The sequence below is a fragment of the Loxodonta africana genome, chromosome 10 (genome assembly GCF_030014295.1).
Source record: "Loxodonta africana isolate mLoxAfr1 chromosome 10, mLoxAfr1.hap2, whole genome shotgun sequence".
Classification (NCBI taxonomy): domain Eukaryota; kingdom Metazoa; phylum Chordata; class Mammalia; order Proboscidea; family Elephantidae; genus Loxodonta; species Loxodonta africana.
This window is the reverse complement of record NC_087351.1, coordinates 119,527,073-119,554,888: the sequence shown is the minus strand read 5'-3', so window position 1 is coordinate 119,554,888 and position 27,816 is coordinate 119,527,073. Positions and strand designations below refer to the sequence as shown.

At 41.2% G+C, this 27,816-nt stretch overlaps 1 protein-coding gene across 6 annotated transcripts in view; it reads left to right on the top strand.

Moving 5' to 3' along the window:
* LOC104845418 (zinc finger protein 420-like) overlaps window positions 1–27,816 on the top strand; it is a 66,838-nt gene that overhangs the window by 16,597 nt on the left and 22,425 nt on the right. For 5 of the 6 annotated variants that reach the window (XM_064293115.1, XM_064293113.1, XM_064293111.1 and 2 more), the window contains exon 2: window positions 17,258–17,508. In XM_064293115.1, the coding sequence (XP_064149185.1) occupies window positions 17,506–17,508 (3 nt within the window). In that variant the 5' untranslated portion in view covers window positions 17,258–17,505. Of the gene's footprint in view, window positions 1–6,703; window positions 15,318–17,257; window positions 17,509–27,816 lie in introns of those variants that run through there. The other variant, XM_010588882.3, reaches the window with a different exon arrangement.

The window sequence follows — 27,816 nt, the reverse complement described above, 5'->3', positions numbered from 1 at the left end:
GACACAGTAAGCAAACATAAACTAAATACGATAACTTATACATGGCTCGGAGACAACAGTCAGTATCAAGTCACATAAAAAAACAGACCATGATCACCTCAACAGGCTCTTAAAGAATCCAGGGATCTTATAGGTGAAAGTGCATTCCTGGAATTAACAGATGCAGAATACAAAAGTTTAATATACAGAACCCTTCAAGACATCAGGAAGGAAATGAGGCAATATGCGGAACAAGCCAAGGAACACACAGATAAAGGAACTGAAAAAATTAGAACGATTATTTAGGAACATAATGAAAAGTTTAATAAGCTGGAAAAACCCATAGACAGGCAGCAATCAGAAATTCAGAAGATTAGCAATAAAATTACAGAATTAGACCACTTAACAGAAAGTCAGAGGAGCAGAGTTGAGCAAGTAGAAGCTAGAATTTCTGAACTCGCAGATAAATCACTTGGCACTAATGTATTTGAAGAAAAACCAAGTAAAAAGAATTTTAAAAAATGAAGGAAACTTAAAAATCATGTGGGACTCTATCAAGAGAAATAACCTACGAGTGATTGGAGTACCAGAACAGGGAGGGATAACAGAAAATGCAGAGAAAATTGTTCAAGATTTGTTGGTAGAAAACTTCCTTGATATTGTGAAAGATGAGAAGATACCTCTCCAAGATGCTCATCGAACTCCATATAAGGTAGATGTTAAAAGAAAGTCACCAAGACATATTATAATCAGGCTTGCCAAAACCAAAGATAAAGAGAGAATTATAAGAGCAGCGAAGGATATATGAAAAGTCACGAAGGAGAGCCAATAAGAATAAGCTCGGACTACTCGGCAGAAACCATGCAGGCAAGAAGGGCAATGGGATGACATTTTAAAAAATTGAAGAAAAAAAATTGCCTGCCGAGCATCATATATCCATCAAAACTGTCTCTTAAATATGAAGGTGAAATTAAGACATTTTCAGATAAACATACGTTGAGGGAATGCATAGAAATTAAACCAAAACTACAAGAAATACTAAAGGGAGTTCTTTGGTTAGAAAATCAATAATATCAGGTATCAACCCAAGACCAGAACACTGAGCAGAGCAACCAGAAGTCAACCCAGACAGAGAAGTCCAAAAAAACAAAGCAAGATTATTTTTTAAAAAGCCCAAAACAGGATAACAGTGATGTTATTACATAAAAAAAGACAATATAAGATAATGAAGAGGGACTAAGAAACGTAATTATACACCTTCATATGGAGAGGAAGATACGGCGATACAGAGAAATAAAAGTTAGTTTTAAATTTAGAAAAATAGGGGCAAATAATAAGGTAACCACAAAGGAGACAAACTATGCTACCCATCAAAATAAAATACAAGGGAAAAATACAGACTCAGCAGAAACAAAATCAACAACAACAAATATAAGGAAAGGACAGTATATAATCTACTCAGCACATAAAATTAAGTGGGGAAAAAGAAACTATCAACAACACACAAAAAAATACATCAAAATGATAGCACTAAATTCATACCTATCCATAATTACCCTGAATATAAATGGACTAAATGCACCAATAAAGAGTTAGAGTGGCAGAATAGGTTAAAAAACAAGATCCAGCTATACGCTGCCTACAAGAGACACACCTTATACATAGAGACACAAACAAATGAAAACTCAAAGGATGGAAAAAAATATATCAAGCAAACAACATCAAAAAAGAGCAGGAGTGGAAATATTAATTTCTGACAAAATAGACTTTAAAGTTAAATCCATCAGAAAGGATAAGGAAGGATACTATATAATGATTAAAGGGATAATACACCAAGAAGATATAACCATATTAAATACTTATGCACCCAGTGACAGGGCTGCAAGATACATAAACTCTATCAGCATTGACAAGTGAGATAGACAGCTCCTCAATAATAATAGGAGACTTCAACACAGCGCTTTAGGTGAAGGGCAAGACATCCAGAAAGAAGCTCAGTAAAGACACGAAAGATCTAAATGCCACAATCAACCAGCTTGACCTCGTAGACGTACAGAACACTCCACCCAACAGCAACCAACTATACCTTCTTTTCTAGTGCACGTGGAACATTCTCTAGAATAGACCACATATTAGTTCATAAAGCAAGCCTTAGCAGAATCCAAAACATTGAAATACTACAAAGCATCTTCTCTGACCATGGCCATAAAAGTGGAAATCAATAACAGGAAAAGAAATCAAACACTTGGAAACTGAAAATACCCTGCTCAAAAAAGACTGGATTATAGAATACATTAAGGATGGAATAAAGAAATTTAGAGAATCCAATGAGAATGAAAACATTTCCTTTCAGAACAATGAAAACATTTCCTATCAGAATCTTTGGGACACAGTAAAAGCGGTGCTCAAATGCCAATTTATATCAATGAATGCACACATCCAAGAAGAAGAAAGGGCCAAAATCAAAGAATTATTCCTACAACTTGAACAAATAGAGAGCAACAAAAGAAACCCACAGGCACCAGAAGAAAACAAATAATAAAAATTAGAGCTGAATTAACTGAAATAGAAAACAGAAAAACAATTGAATGAATTAACAAGACCATAAGCTGGTTTTTTGAAAAAATCAACAAAATTGATAAACCAGTGCCCAAACTGATAAATGGAAAACAGGAGAGGAGGCAAAGAATCCGAATAAGAAATGAGATGAGTGATACTACAACAGACCCAACTGAAATTAAAAGAATCATATAGATTACTATGAAAAACTATACTCAAACAAATTGGAAAACCTAGAAGAAATGGGTGAATTCCTAGAAACACACTACCTACCTAAACTAACACAAACAGAGGTAGAGCAACTAAATAGACCCATATCGAAAGAACAGATTGAAAAGGTAATCAAAAAACTCCCAACAAAAAAAAAAAGCCCAGGTCTGGACGGCTTCACTGCAGAGTTCTACCAAACTTATTCAATGAAGCCACCATATCCCTGATACCAAAACCAGGTAAAGACACCACAAGCAAAGAAAATTATAGACCTATATCCCTCATGAATGTAGATGCAAAAATCCTCAACAAAATTCTAGCCAATAGAATTCAACAACATATCAAAAAAATAATTCACAACCAAGTAGGATTCATACAAGGTATGCAGGGATGGTTTTACATTAGAAAAACAATGTAATCCACCACATAAATAAAACAAAAGACAAGAATCACATGATTTTATCAATTGATGCAGAAAACGCATTTGACAAAGTTCAACACACATTCATGATCAAAACTCTTAGCAAAATAGGAATAGAAGGAAAATTCCTCAACATAATAAAGGGCATTTATACAAAGCCAACAGCTAACATCACCCAAAATGGAGAGAGCCTGAAAACATTCCCATTGAGGTCAGGAACCAGACAAGGATGCCCTTTATCACCACTCTCACTCAACATTGTGCTGGAAGTCCTAGCCAGAGAATTAGGCTGGATAAAGAAAGAATGGGCATCCAGATTGGCAAGGAAGAAGTATAAGTATCTGTATTTGCAGATGACATGATCTTATACACAGAAAACCCTAAGGAATCTTCAAGAAAACTACTTTAATAGCAGAGTTCAGCAGACTATTGGGATACAAGATAAACATACAAAAATCATTTGGATTCCTCGACACCAACAAAAAGAACACCGAAAAGGAAATCACCAAATCAATGCCATTTACAGTAGCCCCAAGAAGATAAAATGCTTAGGAATAAGCCTTAGCAGAGATATAAAAGACTTATACAAAGAAAACTACAGTACATTTCTACAAGAAACCAAAAGAAACTTACATAAGTGGAAGAACATACCTTGCTCGTGGATAGGAAGACTTAACATTATAAAAATGTCTATGCTACCAAAAAGGATCTATACATTTAATGCATTCCGATCCAGATTCCAACGACATTCTTTAATGAGATGGAGCAACAAATCAGCAACTTCATATGGAAGGGAAAGATGCCCCAGATAAGTAAGGCATTACTGAAAAAGAAGAACAAAGTGGGAGGTCTTACCGTACCTGATTTTAGAACCTATTATACCACCACAGTAGTCAAAACAGCCTGGTACTGATACAACAACAGATACATGGGGCAATGAAACAGAATTAAGAATCCAGACATAAAGACATCCACATATGAGCAGCTGATTTTTGACAAAGGCCCCAAAAACAGTTAAATGGGGAAAAGACAGTCTTTTTAAAAAATGGTGCTGGCATAACTGGATATCCATCTGCAAAAAAATGAAACAAGACCTATACTTCACTTCATGCACAAAAACTAACTCAAAATGGATCAAAGACCTAAATATAAAATCTAAAACAATAAAGATCATGGAAGAAAAATTAGGGACAACGTTAGGAGCCCTAATACATGGCATAAACAGTATACAAAACATTATAAAGAGTGTAGAAGAAAAACTAGATAATTGGGAGATCCTAAAAATCAAACACCTATGCTCATCCAAAGACTTCACCAAAAAGGTAAAAAGACTACCTACAGACTGGGAAAAAGTTTTTAGCTATGACATTTCTGATCAGCCCCTGATCTCCAAAATCTACATGATACTGCAAAAAGACAACCCAATTAGACACTTCACTAAAGAAGACATTCAGGTAGCTAACAGATACATGAGGAAATGTTTACCATCATTAGCCATTAGAGAAATGCAGATCAAAACTAAAATGAGATTTCATCTCACTCCAACAAGGCTGGCATTAATAAAAAAAAAAAAAACACAAAATAATAAATGTTGGAGATGCTGTGGAGAGATTGGAACACTTCTACACTGCTGGTGGGAATGTCAAATGGTACAACCACTTTGGAAATTGATTTGGCACTTAAAAAGCTAGAAATAGAACTAGCATATGATCCAGCAATCCCACTCCTTGGAATATATCCTAGAGAATTAAGAGCCTTTACACAAACAGATATATGCACACCCATGTTTACTGCAGCACTGTTTACAATAGCAAAAAGATGGAAGCAACCAAGGTACCCATCAATGGATGAATGGATAGATAAATTATGGTCTGTTCACACAATGGAATACTACACATCAATAAAGAACAGTGAGGAATCTGTGAAACATTTCATAACATGGAGGAACCTCGGAGGCATTATGCTGAATGAAATTAGTCAGTTGCAAAGGGACAAATATTGGATAAGGCCACTATTATAAGAACTTGAGAAATAGTTTAAACTGAGAAGAAAACATTCTTTTGTGGTTACGATGGGGGAGGGTGCGAGGGGCATTCACTAATTACATAGTATTTAAGAACTACTTTAGGTGAAGGGAAAGACAGCACGCGGTACAGGGGAGGTCAGCACAATTGGACTAAACCAAAAGCAAAGAAGTTTCCTGAATAAACTGAATGCTTCAAAGGCCAGCGTAGCAGGGGCAGGGGTCTGGGGACCATGGTTTCAGGGGACATCTAAGTCAATTGGCATAATAAAATCTATTAAGAAAACATTCTGCATTCCACTTCATGGAGTGGCATCTGGGGTCTTAAACGCTAGCAAGCAGCCATCTAAGATGCATCAATTGGTCTCAACCCACCTGGATCAAAGGAGAATGAAGAACACCAAGGACACAAGGCAATTACGAGCCCAAGGGACAGAAAGTGCCACATGAACCACAGACTACATCATCCTGAGACCAGAAGAACTAGATGGTGCCCGGCTACAACCAATGACTGCCCTGAAAGGGAACACAACAGAGAACCCCTGAGGGAGCAGGAGAGCAGTGGTATGCAGACCCCAAATTCTCATAAGACCAGACTTAATTGTCTGACTAAGACTAGAAGGACCCTGGTGCCCATGTCCCCCAGACCTTCTGTTGGCCCAGGACAGGAACCATTCCCAAAGCCAACTCTTCAGACATAGATCGGACTGGGCAATGGGTTGGAGACTGATGCTGGTGAGGAATGAGCTTCTTGCATCAGGTGGACACTTGAGACTATGTTGGTATCTCCTGCCTGGAGGGGAGATGAGAGGGTGGCTGGGGTTAGAAGCTGGCGAAATGGGCACAAAAAGAGAGAGTGGAGGGAGGAGCGGGCTCTCTCATTAGGGGGGAGAGTAATTGGGAGTGTGTAGCAAGGAGTATATGGGTTTTTGTGTGAGAGAGTGACTTGATTTGTAAACTTTCACTTAAAACACAATAAAAATTATTAAAAAAAAAAACTACCATGAGATTCCATCTCCCTCCCGCAAGGCTGGCATTAATCCAAGAAGACAAAATAATAAATATTGGAGAGGTCATGGAGAGACTGGAACACTTATACAGTGCTGGTGGGAATGTAAAATGGTACAACCACTTTGAAAATCAATTTTGTGCCTCCTTAACAAACTAGAAATAGGACTACCATACCATCCAGTAGTCCCACTCCTTGGAATATATCCTAGAGAAATAGAGCTTTTACACAAGCAGATTTATGCACACCCACGTTAATTGCAGCACTGTTTACAATAGCAAAAAGATGGAAGCAACCAAGGTGCCCATCAACGGATTAATGGATAAGTAAATTATGGTACATTCATACAATGGAATACTACACATCAATAAAGAACAACAATGAATCCGTGAAACATTTCATAACACAAGGAATCTGGAAGGCATTACGCTGAGTGAAGTTAGCCAGTTGCAAAAGGACAAATATTGTATGAGGCCACTATTACTATAAGAACTCGAAAAATAGTTCAAATAGAGAAGAAGATATTCTTTGATGGTTACAAGAGTGGAGTAGGAGGGAGGGAGACAGAGGGGTTTTCTCTAATTAGATAGTAGATAAGAACTATTTTAGGTAAAGGGAAAGACAGCCCACAATACAAGAGAGGTCACCATAAGTGGACTAAACCAAAAGCGAGGAAGTTTCCTGAATAAACAATGTTTCGAAGGCCAGCGTAGCAGTGGTGGGGTTTGGGGACCATGGTTTCGGGGGATATCTAAGTCAATTGGTATATTAAATCTATTAAAACATTCTGCATTCTACTGTGGAGAGTGGCTTCTGGGGTCTTAAACGCTAGCAAGCAACCATCTAAGATGCATCAGCTGGTCTCAACCCACCTGAAAGCAAAGGAGAATGAAGAACACCAAAGACACAAAGTAATTATGAGCCCAAGAGACAGAAAGGGCCGTATAAACCAGAGACTACGTTAGCCTGAGACCAGACGAACAAGATGGTGCCTGGCCGTAACTGATGACTGCTCTGACAGCACAGCAGAGAACCCCTGAGGAAGCAGCAGGGCAGTGGGATGCAGACCCCAAATTCTTGTGAAAAGACCAGACTCAATGGGCTGACTGAGAGTAGAAGGACCCCAGAGGTCATGGTCCCCAGACTTTCTGTTAGCCCAAGACAGGAACCATTCCCAAAGCCAACTCTTCAGACAGGGATTGGACTGGACTATGGGATAGAAAGTGATACTGGTAATGAGTGAGCTTCTTGGATCAAGTAGACACGTGAGACTATGTGGGCAGCTCCTGTGTGGAGGGGAGATGAGAGCGCAGAGCGGGGCAGAAGCTGGCCAAATGGACATGAAAAGAGTGGAGGGATGGAGTGTGTTGTCTTCTTAGGGGGAGAGCAGCTAGGAGTATATAGTGGGGTGTATATAAATTTTTGTATGAGAGACTGACTTGATTTGTAAATTTTCACTTAAAGCACAAGTAAAATTTTTTTTTAAAGTTACGCCTTTTGCCTCCTTATATTATGCAAAAACAAGAAGTGCCTCCCCACCACCAACACTTTACTGTGGACTACTGGAGAAATGTGTGTTTCATGTTAGCCACCATTGACATACAAGGATTTGTCCGTACATTCCCCCCAGAAGGGGTGGGGGAAATGATTGTATCCTGCTCAGAGAGCTTTGTAAAGGCGCATAATGTTGGAGAACTACAGAAACCTGGTCAACCTGGTTCTCGTAGGAGAGATAGAAGTCAGGACCTGCACTTGGATGTCTTTGCATTTTCCAGTTTGAGTCTCTTGAGGGCCCCTGCCTTTCTTAACTAAGTTTACATTCCCTTCCTTAAGGGAATCACTGAGGCTTTGTAGATTCAGAACTAAAGATCTTCGTAATGAGGTATCTGGGCTTTTACCTTCCCCTTTCTTCAGATGATCTGCCCTGAATTGATGGTGGTTCTAGAGCTTTGTGTGCATAAACCTGTGGCCAGCATTTCAAACATCCAGTGTCTGGTTACTCCCGGGCTTTTGATTTAGTAGTTCACGGAAGAGTGCTTAGAGGTCTGTACCTTTGAAATGATCCCTAAGCATTTAGAAGGGAGAGGGCAGTGGCTCCATTAAAAAATTACTGTGGTAAAATATATATAACAAATGTTGCCATTTTCAGCTTTTTTAAGTGTATAGTTCAGTGACATTAAATACACTAACAATGTTATACAACCATCTCCACCATCTAAGTCCAAAACTTTTTCGTTATTCCAGGCAGAAAGTGTTGCTGTTGTTAGGTGGCATCTAGTGGGTTCTGACTCATAGTGACTCTATGCACGACAGAACGAAACACCGCCTGGTCCTGCGCCACCCTTAAAATCATTGTTATGCTTGAGCTCATTGTTGCAGCCACTGTGTCAATCCACCTCGTTGAGGGCCTTCCTCTTTTCAGCTGACCCTGTACTTTACCAAGCATGATGTCCTTCTTCAGGGACTGATCCCTCCTGACAACATGTCCAAAGTATGTAAAATGTAGTCTTGCCTTCCTGCTGCTAAGGAGTATTCTGGTTGTACTTTTTCCAAGACAGATTTGTTCATTCTTTTGCCAGTCCTTGGTATTCAGTATTCTTCGCCAACCCCACAGTTCAAAGGCGTCAACTCTTCTTCGGTCTTCCTTATTCACTGTACAGCTTTCACATGCATATGATGCGATTGAAAATATCCTGGCTTGGGTCAGGCACACCTTAGTCGTCAGGGTGACATCTTTGCTTTTCAGCACTTTAAAGAGGTCCTCTGCAGCATATTTACCCAATGCAGTGTGTCCTTTGATTTCTTGACTGCTGCTTCCATGGCTGTTGATTGTGGATCCAAGTAAAACGAAATCCTTGACAACTTCAATCTTTTCTCTGTTTATCATGATGTTGCTTATTGGCCCAGTTGTGAGGACTTTTGTTTTCTTAAAGTTGAGGTGTAATCCATAGTGAAGGCTGTGGTCTTTGATCAAGTCCTTTTCACTTTGAGCAAGCAAGATTGTGTCATCTGCATAATGCAGGTTGTTAATGAGTCTTTCTCCAATCCTGATGGCCTAATCGTCTTAATATAGTCCAAATTCTCGGATTATTTTCTCAGCATACAGATTGAATAGGATATGGTGAAAGAATACAACCCTGACACACACCTTTCCTGACTTTAAACCATGCGGTATCCCCTTGTTCTGTTCAAACGACTGCTGCTTGATCTATGTACAAGTTCCTCATGAGCACAATTAAGTGTTCTGGAATTCCCATTCTTCTCAATGCTGTCCATAATTTATTATGATCCACATAGTCAAATGCCTTTAAATAGTCAATAAAAGACAGGTCAACATCTTTCTGGTATTCTCTGCTTTCAGCCAGGATCCATCTGACATCAGCAATGATATCTTTCCTTCCACATCCTCTTCTGAATCGTCCTGAATTTTTGACAGTTCCTCGTTGACGCACTCCTGCAGCAGCTTTTGAATGATCTTCAACGATATATTACCTGCGTGTGATATTGATGTTGTTCAATAATTTCCCCCATTCGGTAGAATCACCTTTCTTTGGAATAGGCACAAATATGGATCTCTTTCAGTTGGTTGACCAGGCAGCTGTCTTCCAAATTTCTTGGTGTAGATGAGGGAGCATTTCCAGTGCTGCATCAGTTGGTGGAAACGTTTCAGTTCCTGGAGTCTTGTTTTTCACCAATGCCTTCGGTGCAGCTTGGACCTCTTCTTTCAGTACCCTCAGTTCCTGATCATATGCTGTCCCCTGAAATAGTAGTCCTGAAAGTAAGAAGAGAGAATTTTACCACTGAACCATCAGTGTCCCCATTTTCCATTATAATGAGGGTGGCTGTTTGACACAGAGCTTGCCGATAACATAGACGAAGCCACTAGGTCTCATACTTCCCCACGTAAACAATGCAAAGCGTAAGAAGAAAAAAAAAAAACAGGCTTTTCCCCACAACCTTCAATCTTATTCTTTCTCATTCAGCAGCCAGCTGGCCACCATGAGAATGCTGGCGCGTGGTAATAGAAGCAGAGTACACAGAAAGGAGCCTGGGTCACTGATTACTTCACAGAGCACCTGTCATGTCCTGCACTGTAACTTCTGGACTTTTTGTTGGACGAGAAGATAAACTGATAAGATTCTTACTTGTTTCAGTTTCCAGGTGTTACATGACTCACAAACAAAAACATCCCCATCTAACCAATGAGATTATTATTTTGTGTTGAGGAATTCTGGACATTGACTGTAATTGTGTGCCTTAGAAAAACGTCATGAAAGGCTTCCTCCACTGCTGATGAGAGAGAGACAGGCAGGTACCACAATTAACCTTCCCTTTATAACTAAATTTTGAATTGGCCTTCTGCCCTTCATCTGTGTATGTCCTCAATCCCTGTGGCTTTTACCTACAGTCCTTGGCTGAGACAATGATATCCTGCTTTTTAAGTTCAAGAGTCACACCTAGGGTCTATACTACTGTTATTTTCAACAATTGTGGTACCGTTGACCATTATTCACTTTGTTTATATAAGAATATGTTACATAAATATGTGTGATGGTCACTCTTAATGTAAGTAACATTAATTTTTTAATGTACTCTAATGCCCAAATAAATATATTGTGCTTCCCTTTGTCTTAATGTTGTTGTTAGCTGCTTTTCAGTTGGCCCTGACTTGTGGTTATCCCATGCGCTGTGGAATGAAATGGACCATTGTGATTCATAGGCTTTTCACTGACTGATTTTCACAAGTAGATCACCAGGCTGTTCTTCCTAGTCTTGGTCCGAAAGCTCCACTGAAACCTGTTCAGCATCACAGTGTCACAAAAGCCTCCGCTGACAGACATGTGGTGGGTATGCATGAGATGTGTTAGCTGGGAATCAAGACAAGCCTTTCACATAGAAGATGGGAATTCTACCACTGAACCACGAACGTTTTCCATCGAGTCAGTACCATAATGGAGCCCTGGTGGTATGGTGGTTAAGAGCTCAGGCTGCCAACCAGAAAGGTCAGCATTTCGAATCCACCAGCTGCTCCTTGGAAACCCTGTGAGGCAGTTCTGCTCTGTCTGGTGAGTCGCTATGAATCAGAATCCACTCGACAGCAGCAGGGCTGCCATGAATAATAGCCATCATAGGTGGTGTGAAGTGGTATCTCAGTTTTGTTTTCATTTGCATTTCCCTAATCATTAATGACATTAAACATCATCTGTTGTGCTTATCGGCCATTTGTATATCTTTGGAAAGATGTCTGTTCAGGGTCTTTGCTCTTTTTGTTTTTAATTGTGCTTTAAGTGAAAGTTTACAGTTACGGTTAGTTGGTTCACAAAAACTTAACACACATGTTGTTATGTGACCCTAGTTCTTCTCCCTATGTGACAGCACACTCTTCTCCACCCTGTATTTCCCGTGTCCACTCAACCAGCTCCTCTCCCCCTCTGCCTTCTCCTCTTGCCTCTGGACAGGAGCTGCCCACTTAGTCTCATGTATCTACTTGAGCTGAGAAGCACACTCCTCACCATTATCATCTCGTGTCTTACAGTCCAGTCTAATCTTTGTCTAAAGAGTTGGCTTTGGGAATGGTTTTGGTTTTGGGTTAATAGAGAGTCCAAGGGCCATGTCTTCTGGGGTCTTTCCAGTCTCAGTCAGACCATTAAGTCTGGTCTTTTTACTAGAATTTGAGTTCTGCACCCCACTCTTCTCCTGCTCCATCAGGGACTCTCTGTTGTGTTCCCTATCAGGGCAGTCATCGGTGGTAACCAGGCACCATCCAGTTCTTCTGGTCTCAGCCTTTGCCCGTTTTTTATTGGGTTTTTTATCTTTTTTGTTGTTAAGCTGTAGAAATTATTTCCGTATTCTGAATATTAAACTCTTATCCAATATGATTCCTAAATATTTTCTCCAATCTGTAGGTTGTATGTTCATTTTCTTGATAAAGTGTTGGATCCACAAAAGGTTTTAGTTTTGATGAAGACCAATTTATGTATTTTGTCTTCTGTTGCTCAAGATTTTGATGTCACATCTAAGACTCTGTCGTCAAAAACTAGATCCTTAAGCATTACCCATATATTTTTACCGTAAAAGTTTATAGTTTTAGTTTGTATATGGTCATTAATCTATTCCAAGTTAATTTTGATATACGGTGTGATGTACGGGTCCAACTTTATTCTTTTATATGTGGAGACCCAGAATTCCCAGCTTCATTTGTTGAAGAGACATTTTTTTTCCACATTGAATAGATGATTTACCTTTGCAGAGAATGAGTTGACGGTAAATGTGTGGGTTTATTCTGAATTCTCCGTTGTATTCCACTGGTCTACATGTCTGTCCTTATACCAGAATGACTGAAAGAACTGAAGAAAAAATTGAAGCCTCGAGTTGCGATATTGAAGTATTCTACAAGGAAAATATTAAATGGTGCAAGGAGCATCAAAAGAAGATGGAAGGAATACACAGAGTCACCGTACCAAAAAGAATTGGTCAGTGTTCAGCCATTTCAGGAGGCAGTATATGATCAAGAACCGATGATACTGAAGGAAGAAGTCCGAGCTGCACTGAAGGCGTTGGCTAAAAACAAGGATCCGGGAATTGATGAAATACCAATTGAGGTGTTTCAACGAAAGGGTGCAGTGCCAGAGGTGCTCACTCATCTATCCCAAGAAATTTAGAAGACAGCTACCTGGCCACCCGACTGGAAGAGATCCATATTTGTATCCATTCCTAAGAAAGGTGATCCAACTGAATGCAGAAATTATCAAACAATATCGTTAGTATCACACACAAGTAAAATTTTGCTGAAGATCTTTCAAAAGTGGTTGCAGCACTGCATTGGCAAGGGACTACCAGAAATTCAAGCTGGGTTCGGAAGGGAACATGGAACAAGGGATATCATTACTGATGTCAGATAGATCTTGGTTGAAAGCAGAGAATACCAGAAAGATGTTTACCTGTGTTTTACTACCTATGCAAAAGCATGCAACTGTGTGGATCGTAGCAAATTATGGATAATGTTGAGAAGAGTGGGAATTCCAGCACACTTAATTGTTCTCATAAGGAACCTGTACATAGACCAAGAGGCAGTCGTTCAATCAGAGCAAGGAGATACTGCGTGGTTAAAATCAGGAAAGATGTACGTCAGGGTTGTATCCTTTCACCATACTTATTCAATCTGTATGCTGAGCAAATATTCTGAGAAACTGGCCTGTATGAAGAAGAACGGGGTATCGGGATGAGAGGAAGATTCATTAACAACCTGCGATATGCAGATGATACAGTCTTGCTTGTGTAAGTGAAGAGGACTTGAAGCACTTACTAAAAGATCAAAGACCACAGCCTTCAGTATGGATTGATTACACCTCAACATAAAGAAAACAAAAATCCTCACAACTGGACCAATGAACAGCATCATGTCTCTTTCCACAGACGTAGTCTGTTTGATTTCTGTGTATTTCATCTGACGAGGTCCACAGGTACATTCACCATTTATATCACTGAAAAAAGGTATTCGCAATGAAGAAGTCATTGGTCTTGCAAAGTTCTGTCATCGGATCTCCGGCATCGTTTCTGTCACCAAGGCCATGTTTTCCAACTACTGATCCTTCTTCTTGGTTTCTGACTTTGGTGTTCCAATCATCAGTAATTATCAGTGCATCCTGATGGCGTGTTCAGTCTGTTTCAGACTGCAGAAGTTGGTAAAAATCTTCAATTTCTTCATTTTTGGTCTCAGTGGTTGGTGTGTAAATTTGAATAATAGTTGTATTAACTGGTCTTCCTTGTAGGTGTATGAATTTGGATACCTTTTATTTCTTTTTCTTAAGCTAATTGCTCTGACTTCTAGTACTTCTAGTACAGTAACAAATAGCAGTGGTGGAAGTGAACATTACCGATCTGTCCTATTCTTAGGGGGAATGATTTCAGTCTTTCTCCATGGAGTATGACATTAGCTGTGGGTTTTCATAAGTGACTTTAGCACATTGAGGAATTTCCCTTCTATGTCTAGTTTATTGGAAACCCTGGTGGCGTAATGGTTAAGTGCTGCAGCTGCTAACCAAAAGGCCAGCAGTTCAAATTCGCCAGGCGCCACTTGGAAACCCTATGGGGCAGTTCTACTCAGTCCTCTAGGGTTGCTATGAGTCAGAATTGACAGCAGTGGGTTTGGGTTTGTTTTTTTTTTTTTTGGACCCTCCAAGAGAGCAGTAGAAATTCAAGAGGATTTGGGATCCTTTGGTGCTGTTGCAGTCACCTTGCTTGTTCCAAGTTTATAAACAACAGAAAGTCATTCCTTCTCTTTAAAAGCTATACTTATGTTCCAGCAGATGTGATTTAAGGGGTTTGCCATTTGATAACCTCGGGGATCATTTCTGTAAATGCCATTGACACACTTGCTTTTTGTACATGTGTTGGGTAATAAGAGGTGGCTTCTACAGCTACTGCCAGCTTTTAGTATCTCTGGAATTTTCTTTATGACAGTACTTTTCTGGAAGGAGTTAGAAATGAACCAAGCTTCAGACAAAGAGGGCCAGCCAAGGTGGGGCCTGGAGGTGGAGCTCCCTCTGCACCCTGCCTGCCTCGGGGCCCTGGGACTGAAGCCTGGCCTTGGGGCTGGGGGAGCCATGAGCTTCACAAGGTGAACACACATGGTGATGCGAGGGAAGGGGTCTAGAAACAGGTCGTGTGCTTCTCTGGTAGCCTCGCCTTGGGGGTGGGAAGTGGTGAGCTTCACAAGGTGAACACGCATGATGGCGATGCATGATGGCGATGCAAGGGAAGCGTCCTAAAACAGGTTGCGCACCTCTCTAGTAGCCTGGCGTTCACAGATTAGTTTGCGATGTGATCCCCCTGCATCCTGTCACTGCCACTGCAGGCCTCCCAGCCTTCAGCAGTTCCCTAAGGGTGGGAAGAGGGCAGTGCTGGGGATCTCCAACCAGCCCTTCCTGCCAGATGACCCCCTACCGTCTTCCAGCCCAGCCTTCCCCCACGGCATTCCTTTTGTCTGTCCTGTCTCTCCAGGCTCCTGGTGGAGCATGATCCACAGCCTCCAGTGTTGGTGTGAGAGCTGGGCACTGGTCTTTTCCTCTCCTCCTAGGAGAGGGGGGGCACGACAGGGGTTCCCCGGAGCCCAGGTTAGTCACCTCCCTTCCCGCAATGTGTACCATCTGCCACCTGTCAGCCTGTCTTTGAGGCTTCGATCCTAGGCACCAGCCAAGGTGAGGGAGTGGCCGATCCCTCTTTCCTGAATCCTCCCCAGGCACCTCGAGGCCACTGCCCCCGCCTTACGCTTTGGCACTCCCTTTCCACCTAGCCCCAGCCGTCCCTGGGCTGTGGGGGACAGCCCCCAGTCTTTCCAGGAAGGCCGAGATACCGCACACCCTCAGGCTCACAAGCTGAGAAAGGCAGGAAGGAGGCATTCCTCAGGGCCTGTGTCCCACTCATGGAATGGCTTTCTCCTGGCCTAGGCTCCTCCAGGGATTCTCAGTCTCTGTCACCCGGTGCCTGGGTATCCACCTCTGCAGTAAGTTTCCCTGGTAACCTGCGTTGTACTTTGGAGACGGCTGTGGGTACACACATGGGCACCTCCCCCGGGCTTTTCTCCACACATGCAGGCCAGCATGCCCTAGCTGTGGGGGCACAGGGGTGGCATCTGCCTTCAGTGATAAGCCCAACAGAGGCCGGAGGCTGAGAGAGGCGAGCAAGGCCTGGCTGGACCACCAAAGCCCGCAGAGGCGTCGGGGCGTGGATTGGGCCGGTGGGCAGCTAGGCCAGAGCATTTGATAGAATGTTCCTTCCTTCAGTTACAGGCTCTACAGCAGCGAGTGCTTGGATGTGAGGACCCCAGGTTCTTGTGAAAATGCAGATTTTTATCTTGGGTGGGGCTTGAGATTCTCTATTTCACAAGCTCCCAGTTTATGCTGAAAATAACTCATAGAAATAGGATGTAAATTAAAACTAGAGAAATTAATAAAAGGAAGGACAGTGCTGAAGAAAAGCCCTGGTATACAGATCATGCAAGAGAAGAGAGAAAACATTTACACTGACACCGAGAAGTAAAAAGTAGGGGTCCGCTAGGTGGGGTGGTGGGGAGGAAACGGGAACAGACGTGAGAGACGCTCCTCAGAGAAAACCTAATGATTTCCCGATTTATTGGTTGACTGATAATTGTAAGTTTGAAAGAGAGTGTGTTCAGAAATTCTCCCAGATTTTTGGAAAGCCTGGGGACTGGTGGTGTCATGGCCAAAGAGTGAAGGTAAAAAAAAAAAAAAAAAGCTCAAGGAAAGAAGGAAATGTTAGTTGCAAAATCAACAGGAAAAATACTGATCACATATTATAAAACAAAACCCAAACCTGTTGCTACTGAGCCTATTCTGCCTTATAGCGACCCTGTAGGACAGAGTAGAACTGCCCCCATGGGGATTCCAAGGCTGTAATCTTTACAGAAGCCAACTGCCACATCTTTGTCCCACAGACCTGCTGGTGGGTTTGAACCGGGCCTTTTGGTTAGCAGCCGAGTGCTTAAGCACTGTGCTCCTTGATCACGTATTACCATCCTATAAATGAAATGAAAGCTTTTTTTAAAAAGCACAGCAGAAGAGTTTCAACTGCACATAATTAAAAATGAGGGACGCATGATGAGTTAATTGACTTGAACGTGATAAGTACGTTCTCCCTGAAAATTCACCCCTGTTGATACCAAATAAAAGTGCGTGGGCTGTTCTACAAAGGTGAACCCTTAACCTCTTAAGTGAACCTGCAGTTAAGCCTCGGAGCCCTGGCACCCTGGAGGGTAGCCAGGTTCACGTTTTCCAGCCTGGGCAGGCCTGGATGCCTCTCACGCTCTGGGATGAGAGCATCCCTCCCTCTGTGACTTTGTTGCCAGAGGAAGAGGCCTGTGGAGCTGCATGAAGAATGCACATGTGTGCTCTGGAAGGCTAGAGCAGGATCTGCCCTAAATGCAGATGTGCTCAGGGTGGAGCATGGCCTTGAGCCTGAGGAAACCCTGCCCAGAAAAGAGCTGAAGGCCAGGAACCCATCACTCCTTGCTCAACACTGTCTCCTTGCATTTCAGGTCCCAGGTGTGGCTCAGGGAGAGATAGTCCAATCTAGGCAGCGGGGGACCAAGGGTGACCATCTTGCACATCCAGGGAATCACAAGTAAGGATTTCAGCTGCTCTGACTGGCTGTGTGGACCAAACATCATTCATCTGCCTCCAGACTGCCTAGTGGCTCTGCTTCCACTGCCATTCCTCTTCCTGAGGTGTCTTCTTGGGCTCAGAGAGCACATTCACTTAGACTTCCAGAAGCTAGAGCCAGGAAATGGTGAGTACCATAGAGAACCGGGATATTGTTACTCTAAGGGGTGAGGCTAGATGTGAACTGTTGGGGGACCGGATGCTCGAGGGCTGAGGTTCCTCAGTGAGGTAAAAAGGTGGCAGAGGAGACCAAGGTACGGAGCCCTAAGAGGCAACCTGAGGCCCTGCTTCTCTCTACTGGGCTCTTCCTCTACATGTATTTGGATTTTCAAGGCTTGGATGCCTGGGGTCATCTTCCTTATGTGACTCTCAGGGCTGGCATCATGGAGCGTTAACATCCCCATTCTGGGCCTTGGCTCTCTGGGCTGGATGACAGAACCTCCTGACCAGAATGTGAAGATGGCGCAGCTCTGGCTGAGGAGCCCGAGCCCCAGCTCCTCCAGAGCCGTCCTGGTCCCATCCCTACAGTTTTCTTGGCTTCCTCCATGTGTTAGTCATCTAGTGCTGCTGTGACAGAAATACCACAAGTGGATGGCTTCATCAGAGAGAGATGTATTTTCTCACAGTCTAGTAGGCTAAAAGTACAAATTCAGGGCACTGGTTCCAGGGGAAGGCTTTCTCTCTCTGTTGGCTCTGGAGGAAGGTCCTTGTCATCAATCTTCCCCTGGTCGAGGAGCTTCTCAGTGCAGGGACCTCAGGTCCAGAGGACGAGCTCTACTCCTAGTGCTGCTTTCTTGGTGGTATGAGGACCCCTACTCTCTGCTCACTTCCCCTTCCTTTGTCTCTTGTAAGATAAAAGGTGGTGCAGGTCACACCCCAGGGGAACTCTCTTTACATTGGATCTGGGATTTGACCCTAGGAATGGTGTTACAGCTCCACCCTAATCCTCTTTAACATAATGTAATCTTGCCTCATTAGAATTTACAACACCTACGAAAATTATAATCACAAAATGAAGGACAACCACACAATACAGGGAATCATGGCCTAACCAAGCTGACACATATTTTTGGGGTATGCAATTCAATCCATGGCACCCCAGGCACTGGAGCCTTTTCTGTACAGTTCTAAAACCACAGCTCCACCTCTCACACTGTGTAATGTGGTAGAAAACGGGGGAGACAGAGTAGCGGAAGGCCCTGACTGTTAATGGGGTTCTGTGTGGGGCTTGGTCCTCTCCTGAATTCATTTCAGTGAAATGAGCCAGGGGACAGTGAGTCCACTGGATCATGTGTGGGGTGTCCACATCCTTCCCTTTTGGAGGGATGGTGTTTCCTTGAGGCTTTCAGATGTGTGAGAAGCATGTTTCCCCAGCCTAAGTCTTTGTCCTCCTACCCATCTCTGCTAGAATTTGTATTAAGTCCCTCTGATTTTCACCGGCTCTCCACAATGGGAATCTAAAATAAAAGTGTTCTTTTCTGCTGGACAAGCTCAGCATATGAGGTGGTACATTACAGTTTCTAGTGGAAAAAGATTTCCAGATCAGTTTGTTTTCCTACTGAGAATTACTTCTCAAACAGAGAAGAATGCCTATTTTAACTGATGTAAGAGTGAAAATTCAAAAGTAAAACACATTATTTCTCCTATTTGTTACACAAAAGGTGGCTTGGAATTTACACTTGCTTTTTGATTAACAGTTTTCCTGGAGTTTTTATAATAATACAGAAAGCTTAAATCCGGATTCCTAGAAAACTGCATAATGCTGCATATAGTTGATCTTTGTTGTTTTGACCATATCGCCACAAGTGGACACCTGGATTGTGCCCAGTATTTTGCTCTTTCAAAGCATAAATCTAGTGAATATAAATGTAAATTTCTAAGATTCAGGTATCAAAAGTTTACACATATAAGCCCTTCTGAACTAAGACAAATTAAATCCAAAAGAAGGGGTTTTTGTAAAATTATTACATGAAAATTACAATTCTTTCATGTTTGAAGCCTTTTCTTTTAAGCCTTTCTTACCAGCTGAGTCATAAACCTGCACACATCTGTCAGTTTGTTGTGCTGTGGTGGCTTGCATTTTGCTGTGATGCAGGAAGCTGTACCACCAGTATTTCAAATACCAGCAGGGTCATCTATGGTGGACAAGTTTCAGCTGAACTTCCAGGCTAAGACAGACTAGGAAAAAGGACCTGGCGGTGTACTTCTGAAAAAATTAGCCAGTGAAAACCTTATGAATAGCAGCAGCAGAAGATGAGCCCCCCCAGGTTGGAAGGCACTCAGAAAGATGACTGGGGAAAAGCTGCCTTCTCAAAGTAGAGTTGATCCTTAATGACATGGATAGAGTCAAGCTTTCAGGACCTTCATTTGTTGATGTGGCAGGACTCAAAATGAGGAGAAACACCTGCATACACCCATTAATAATAGGAGTGTAGCATGTACGAACTATGAATCTAGGAAAATTGGAAGTCCCAAAAAGAACTGGAATGCAAAAACACCAATATCCTAGGCATTAGTGAGCTGAAGTGGACTGGTATTGGCCATTGTGAATAGGACAATCATATGGTCTACTATGCTGGGAATGAGAAATTAAAGAGGACTAGCATTTTATTCATTGTCAAAAAAGACCCTTGTAGATATATCCTGAAGTACAGTGCTGTCAGTGATAGGATAATGGCCATACGCCTACAAGGAAGACCCGTTAATACAACTATTATTTAAATTTACATACCAACCGCTAAGGCCAACAATGAAGAAATTGAAGATTTTTTACCAACTTCTGCAGTTTGAAATTGATGAAACATGGAATCAAGATGCATTGATAATTACTGGTGATTGGAATGTGAAAGTTGGAGACAAAGAAGAAGGATTGGTAGTAGAAAAATATGGCCTTGGCCATAGAAATGACTCAGGAGATCGCATAATAGAATTTTGCACTACCAACGACCTCTTTGTTGAAAATACCTCTTTTCAGCAACATAAACAAAGACTCTACACATTGACTTTGCCAGATGGAATACACAGGAATCAAATCGACTACGTTTGTGGAAAGAGACGATGGAAAAGCTCAATATCATCAGTCAGAACAAGGCCAGGGGCCGACTGTGGAACAGACCATCAATTGCTCTTATGCAAGTTCAAGCCAAAACTGAAGAAAATCAGAGCAAGTCCATGAGAGCCAAAATATGACCTCGAGTATATCCCACCCGAATTATAGAGACGATCTAAAGAATAGATTTGATGCATTGAACACTAGTGACCAAAGACCAGACGAGTTGTGGAATGACATCAAGGACATCATCCATGAAGAAAGCAAGAGGTCACTGAAAAGACAGGAAAGAAAGAAAAGACCAAGATGGATGTCAGAGGAGACTCTGAAACTTGCTCCTGAGCGTCAAGCAGCTAAAGCAAAAGGAAGAACTGTTGAAGTAAAAGACCTGAACAGAAGATTTCAGAGGGCAGCTCGAGAAGACAAAGTAAAGTAGTATAATGACATGCAAAGAGCTGGAGATGGAAAACTGAAAGGGAAGAATATGCTCGGCGTTTCTCAAGCTGAAAGAACTGAAGAAAAAACTAAAGCCTCGAGTTGCAATAGTGAAGGATTCCATGTGGAAAATATTAGACAATGCAGGAGGCATCAAAAGAAGATGGAAGGAATACACAGAGTCACCGTACCAAAGAGAATTAGTCGATATTCAACCATTTTAAGAGGTGGCATATGATCAGGAACTGATGGTACTGAAGGAAGAAGTCCAAGCTGCTCTGAAGGCATTGGTGAAAAACAAGGCTCCAGGAATTGATGGAATATCAATTGAGATGTTTCAACAAACAGATACAGCGCTGGAGGTGCTCACTCTACTATGCCAAGAAATACGGAAGACAGCTTCCTGGCCAACTGACTGGAAGAAATCCGTATTTATGCCTATTCCCAAGAAAGGTGATCCAGCCGAATGTGGAAATTATAGAACAATATCATTAATATCACACGCAAGCAAAATTTTGCTGAACATCATTCAAAAACGGCTGCAGCAGTGTATTGACAGGGAACTGCCAGAAATTCAGGCTGGTTTCAGAAGAGGACGTGGAACCAGAGATATCATTGCTGATGTCAGATGGATCCTGGCTGAAAGCAGAGAATACCAGAAGGATGTTTACCTGTGTTTTATGGACTATGCAAAGGCATTTGACCGTGTGGATCATAACAAACTATGGATAACACTGCGAAGAATGGGAATTCCAGAACACTTAACTGTGCTCATGAGGAACCGTTACATGGATCAAGAGGCAGTTGTTCCGACAGAACAAGGGGATACCGATAGGTTTAAAGTCAGGAAAGGTGTGCGTCAGGGTTGTATTCTTTCACCATACCTATTCAATCTGTATGCTGAACAAATAATCCGAGAAGCTGGACTATATGAAGAAGAACAGGGCATCAGGATTGGAGGAAGACTCATTAACAACCTGCGTTATGCAGATGACACAACTTTGCTTGCTGAAAGTGAAGAGGACTTGAAGCACTTACTAATGAAGTTCAAAGACCACAACCTTCAGTATGGATTACACCTCCACATAAAGAAAACAAAAATCCTCACAACTGGACTAATGAGCAACATTATGATAAACAGAGAAAACATTGAAGTTGTCAAGGATTTCATTTTTCTTGGATCCACAATCAACAGCCATGGAAGCAGCAGTCAAGAAATCAAAAGACGCATTGCATTGGGCAAATCTGCTGCAAAGGACCTCTTTAAAGTGTTGAAGAGCAAAGATGTCACCCTGAAGACTAAGGTGCGCCTGACCCAAGCCAGGGTATTTTCAATCGCATCATATGCATGTGAAAGCTGTACAGAATAAGGAAGACCGAAGAAGAGTTGACGCCTTTGAATTGTGGGGTTGGCGAAGGATATTGAATATACCATGGACTGCCAAAAGAATGAACAAATGTGTCTTGGAAGAAGTGCGGCCAGAGTGCTCCTTAGAGGCAAGGATGGTGAGACTGCATCTTACATGCTTTGGACATGTTGTCAGGAGGGATCAGTCCCTGGAGAAGGACATCATTCTTGGAGAGTACAGGGCCATTGGAAAAGAGGAAGACCCTCAACAAGGTGGACTGACACAGTGGCTGCAACAGTGAGCTCAAGCATAACAACGATTTTAAGGGTGGCGCAGGACCAGGCAGTGTTTTGTTTTGTTGTGCATGGGGTTGCTATGAGTCGGAACTGACTCAACGGCACCTAACAACAACAACACGGAGAAAATATTAAACGACACAGGAAACATCAAAAGAAGGTGGAAAGAATACGCAGAGTCACTGTACCAAAAAGACATAGTTGACGTTCAGCCATTTCAGGAGGTAGCATACGATGAAGAACTGATGGTACTGAAGGAAGAAATCCAAGATGCAATGAGAGCACTAGCGAAAAACAAGGCTCTAGGAATTGAGGGAATACCAGTTGAATGTTTCAACAAACGGGTGCAGTGCTGGAAGTACTCACTCCTCTATGCCAGGAAATTTGGAAAACAGCTACCTGGCAATCCAACTGGAAGAGATCCGTATTTGTATCCATTCCTAAGAAAGGTGATCCAGCCGAATGCAGAAATTTACGGAACAATATCATTAATATCACACACAAGTAAAATTTTTATGAAGATCATTCAAAAGCAGCTGCAGCACTGCATTGACAGAGAACTGCCAGAAATTCAAGCTGTATTCTGAAGAGGACATAGGAGGGGTATCGTTGCTGATATTAGACGGATCTTGGTAGAAAGCAGAGAATACCAGAAGGATGTTTCCCTGTGTTTCTTTGACCATGCGAAGGCATTCAACTGTGTGAATAATAACAAATTATGGATAACATTTTGAAGAATGGAAGCTCTAGAACACTTAATTGTGTTCATGCGAAACCTGTATGCAGACCAGGAGACAGTTGTTAGAACCGAATAAAGGGATACTGCATGGTTTAAAGTTAACCCCACGTTCTTATTCGGCATGACCCATATTGGCCAATAAACCAGAGACCAAGGTGGGAGAACAGGGAAGACACCTTTATTTCATGGTACACGGAAAGGAGTCATTCAGAACTGGTACTGCCAAGACTGCTAGCCAAGGGTGGGCAGGCAAGTTACTTTTAAAGGAGTTTACAAGTAGGGAGTTCATACAAGTTACATCAGCAACTTTCTTAATCACACAACGGGGTTTACTGTACCTTCCAAGCAAAAGCAGGATTCAAATGCAGACCTGGAGGAGGGTGGGGGAGGAAGCCCAGGAAAGGAAACAGGGTTTTTCAATACAACACTGTGGGGGAGGAAGCCAGGCAAAGAATACCTGATTTTTAATACAGCATTGTGGGAGCTCTGTCTCACTCTTCCTGTTTCATTTTGGATGTTGGTCATTCAAGACCAGTGTCCATTTTGAACTTTAGCAGGGCTTGGAATTGTTTGGCATATTTTCAGGGAGGGGCAGATACTGGACCTAGGCCTTTCATTGTGGCTACTGACCACTTTGTTGGTTCGTAACTGATTATTTACTAAATACTAAAAGAAAAAGAGTGGCTTTTATGCCCTCTTTATGTGAATGTCTCCCTAAAAGATCCTGTGTTTTTTTTTTTAAGATTGTCTTAGCTATTGTCTTTATACCTCAGGACCCAGTTGATGTGTCTTTATGAGTCTTTGAGTTCAGCTCCAGCTGGGTCACATTCTTTATGCTGAAGGACAGGGAATAATGGCTCCAATATTATCTCTTAAATCATTCTTTTCTTTTCATTGGACATTGGAGATATTAATGCCTGGACTTAGTTGAGCCTTTAGATGGTGGCCATGGCAAGCTCTTTAAACTCTTGGTGCTGATTTTGCACCAGATACCATCTGGTTCTTCACCAGGATCTAAATAAAGTAAGAGCGACGTTCTCATCATTTGCATTGCCTAAGTGAGCAGACTCGAGGTACCTCAACATTTTAGCCCGAGACCTTCTTTTTACCTTTTATGTGTGTAAGACAATAGAAAGGTCAGGAAGGGTGTGCATCAGGGTTGTATCCTTTTGCCATACTCACTCAATCTGTATGCTGAAAACATAATCCAAGAAGTTTGACTATATGAAGAAGAACGGGGTATCAGGATTGGAGGAAGACTCATCAACAACCTGCGATATGCAGATGACACAACCTTGTTTGATGAAAGTGAAGAGGACCTGAAGCACTTATTTACTTGGATCCACAATCAACAGCTATGGAAGCAGCAGTCAAGAAATCAAAAGACCCATTGCACTGGGCAAATCTGCTGCAAAAGACCTCTTTAAGTGTTAAAAAGCAAAGATGTCACCTTGAAGACTAAGGTGCGCCTGACCCAAGCTGTGGTCTTTTCAGTCGCCTCATATGCATGTGCAAGGTGGATGATGAATAAGGAAGATCGAAGAATTGATGACTTTGAATTGTGGTATTGGCGAAGATTATCGAATATACCATGGACTGCCAAAAGAACCAACAAATCTGTCTTGGAAGAAGTAAAATCAGAATGCTCCTTAGAAGCAAGAATGGCGAGACTACGTCTCACATACTTTGGACTTGTTACCAGGAAGGATCAGTCCCCGGGGAAGGACATCATGCTTGATAAAGTAGAGGTTCAGCAAAAAAGAGGAAGGCCTTCAACACAGTGGCTGCAACAATGGGCTCAAGCATAACAACAATTGTGAGGATGGTGCAGGACCAGGCAGTGTTTCATTCTGTTGTACGTAGGGTTGCTATGAGTCAGAACCGACTCGATGGCACCTAACAACAACAAGAAGAACAATAGGAGATAAATTTTATTATGTCTAATACTATCAGGATGCAGACTAAGAATATTACTATCCCTTACAGTAGTGATCTAGCCCATGTACTTACTCCTGATGGTAACCAACCAAATAAATCTGGTGTTCGTAAGGGTGTTACAGTGGGTAACCAAGTAGCTTGCTAATTCTGTTTATATCCTGTTCTACTTCTCCTGTGTTATTTATCCAGATGCAACAAGAGGTATTTGCTGTAGCACAGACTACACTTTCTTGGGTTAATAAAAAAAATCTGAGGCTACTTTGTTATCTCATGTCACCTTGATTAATGAGGTCAGAGATTACGGTTGTGTTTTTATCCGTCTAGCAACTTTGCCTGCTATTTGTCCCATAGTGATTGACAAATTTCTTAAAGATTTCTCCAATTCAGCTACACTATAACTAGGAATCAAAGCTACTGACCAGAATCTGAGTGTTGGACCAATGGGTGTCTTTTTGACTCTCGTTCTATAAAGAAAAAAAAAAAATTTTTTTTTGTAACATGTAACAATTTAACATTGTCTTTTCAATATTTACTAGCATCATTACTATGCATATCTAAAGGTCATCTTAAAATTCTCAAGCGCATTGCCTATGCATTCACCAGGAATCAAAACAAGAGATTGCCTATGTATACTCACTCTCAGTTGGAAAGGGATCGTTTAAAACTAGTATAGTTGGATCCACCACATAAAAATGTATCCATAAGGAACATACAAATTTCGTCTAGAGGAAACAGAAGGTATAGAAAAATTCACATGTGATAACCAGATTTTCATTAGAGAATACATGATTAACAAGATGATACAGGATGGACCTCTCCTGTTGGAGGTCTTCAGTTAATCTGTTTAAAATATGCTAAGTGTTCTCCTCGAGGGCAAACTGCCCCTCCCTGGTTTACGTATTAACAGTCATGGGTCACTTTCTCAGAAGCAGAAGTGTCACAAAACTATTTTTACAGGAGAAGAACTAATTCAGAAGTTAAAATATCTAGACTCATTAGTTAAATAATTGAGGAGAAAGAAAAAAGGTTTCTTATGTACAGAAAGTGGGACCTTAAACATCAGCAGTGTTCCTACATAAAACCCATAGTATTCCTTTACTCAGTCTTATGGAGTTAATTTCTGTTCCACCGAGTCCGGATCAGCCGCAGTCTGTGAACTCAACAGCTTCTACATAAGTTTTTGGAAATCTTGATTCAGTCTAGTCACAGTTCTTGTCTTAAGTCTAGTATAGACAATCTCTTGGTTGAACTTTTTGGTCAAATATTTTCAGCAACTCAGGAAAGTAAAAACTTACCTGCAGATGACAAATCTTTATATGGCCATGATTAATTTATAAACATACCGCTCTTAATTATAAAAAAATTCAGAACGAAATAAAGTCATTTTAAAGAAACTTTAGACAAAAATATTTTTAAATATAATGATTAACCTTATTTTTAAAGAACTCCAGATATGATATACTATATAATAATTTTGAAACATAACACCATATAGTCAGGATATGCCAAGATTATCAAGTCTCTAAATACCTGAATAGTAATAAAAAAGACTTCGTAGGTAAATGATGTGAATAACCCAGACATTGGCTTTGATGCTAGATTCAAAAAAATAAAGTTGTGGCCAAGTTAGTCATAAATAGTAATGAAATTGTGGCAAAATATTATGCATTTGCTGTCTAATATTAGGCAAAAACATAAGAGGAAATACTAACATATAAATTTTGACCCAAAGGGAGTCAGGCATTTCTCTTGATTTTGACTACACATTCCATGCAAGTTATTAAAACTTTTTAGCACTTTTCCTGTATAAAAATTTTTTGTGGCTTTCCATGAAGTTTCAGAGTTGTCAGGAGTTTATCACAGGTCACTGTGAAATAGTACTTAAGTTATTTAACCAAAGATCTTAAAAGCTTTTTTTTTTTAAGCCATGTGGCTTGGTTTTTGACTCAGGAATCCTACTCTAATGAAAGGCCAATCCCTTGCCTTCGAGGCAGATTACACGAAGAATAAATTAACCCTTCAATACAGAAATCAAAGGAAAGTCTGTTATTTTAACACTGAGAAACCCAGTTCTTTGTTTTATATGCTATTTAACATTAAAGCTCTTAAAAGTCTCATAAATTGAACCATTAAACATTTATTTGACCATATCAAATAAAATTTTTTTGATAAACCTCTTAAACATTGTCTTTGTTGCATATATCTTAGAGTACATTCTTTTAAAATGGCAAAAATGAACACACTATTAGCACATGTAAATATATCCTTTCTCTTGTGGGGTAAAAAGCAAAAGTATATAAGCTTAAATTATGACAGACGTCTGTTAATTTAACATCAATAAGTTACCTAAAAGGTCTTAGTAATTATTTTAAGCTTGTATACCATAAAACATAGCTGTTGTTGAAAGAAAGCCTGTTTAAACATTTTAAGTTTTCATTCAACTTTTACTATTTCCCAATCTAATTTTAGCCCTTAAAGGTTTTATCACCTGGCTTTGAAAATCACAGAGTCTCTGCTCAACTGACCAAATTCATTGATATGGATATAACCTTAAGTGTCTGGCTAGTGTTGGAAACATTTTCCCAGGCTATTTCAGGTGTGTCTTATTGTGATTTCTTTTGTTTTTTTG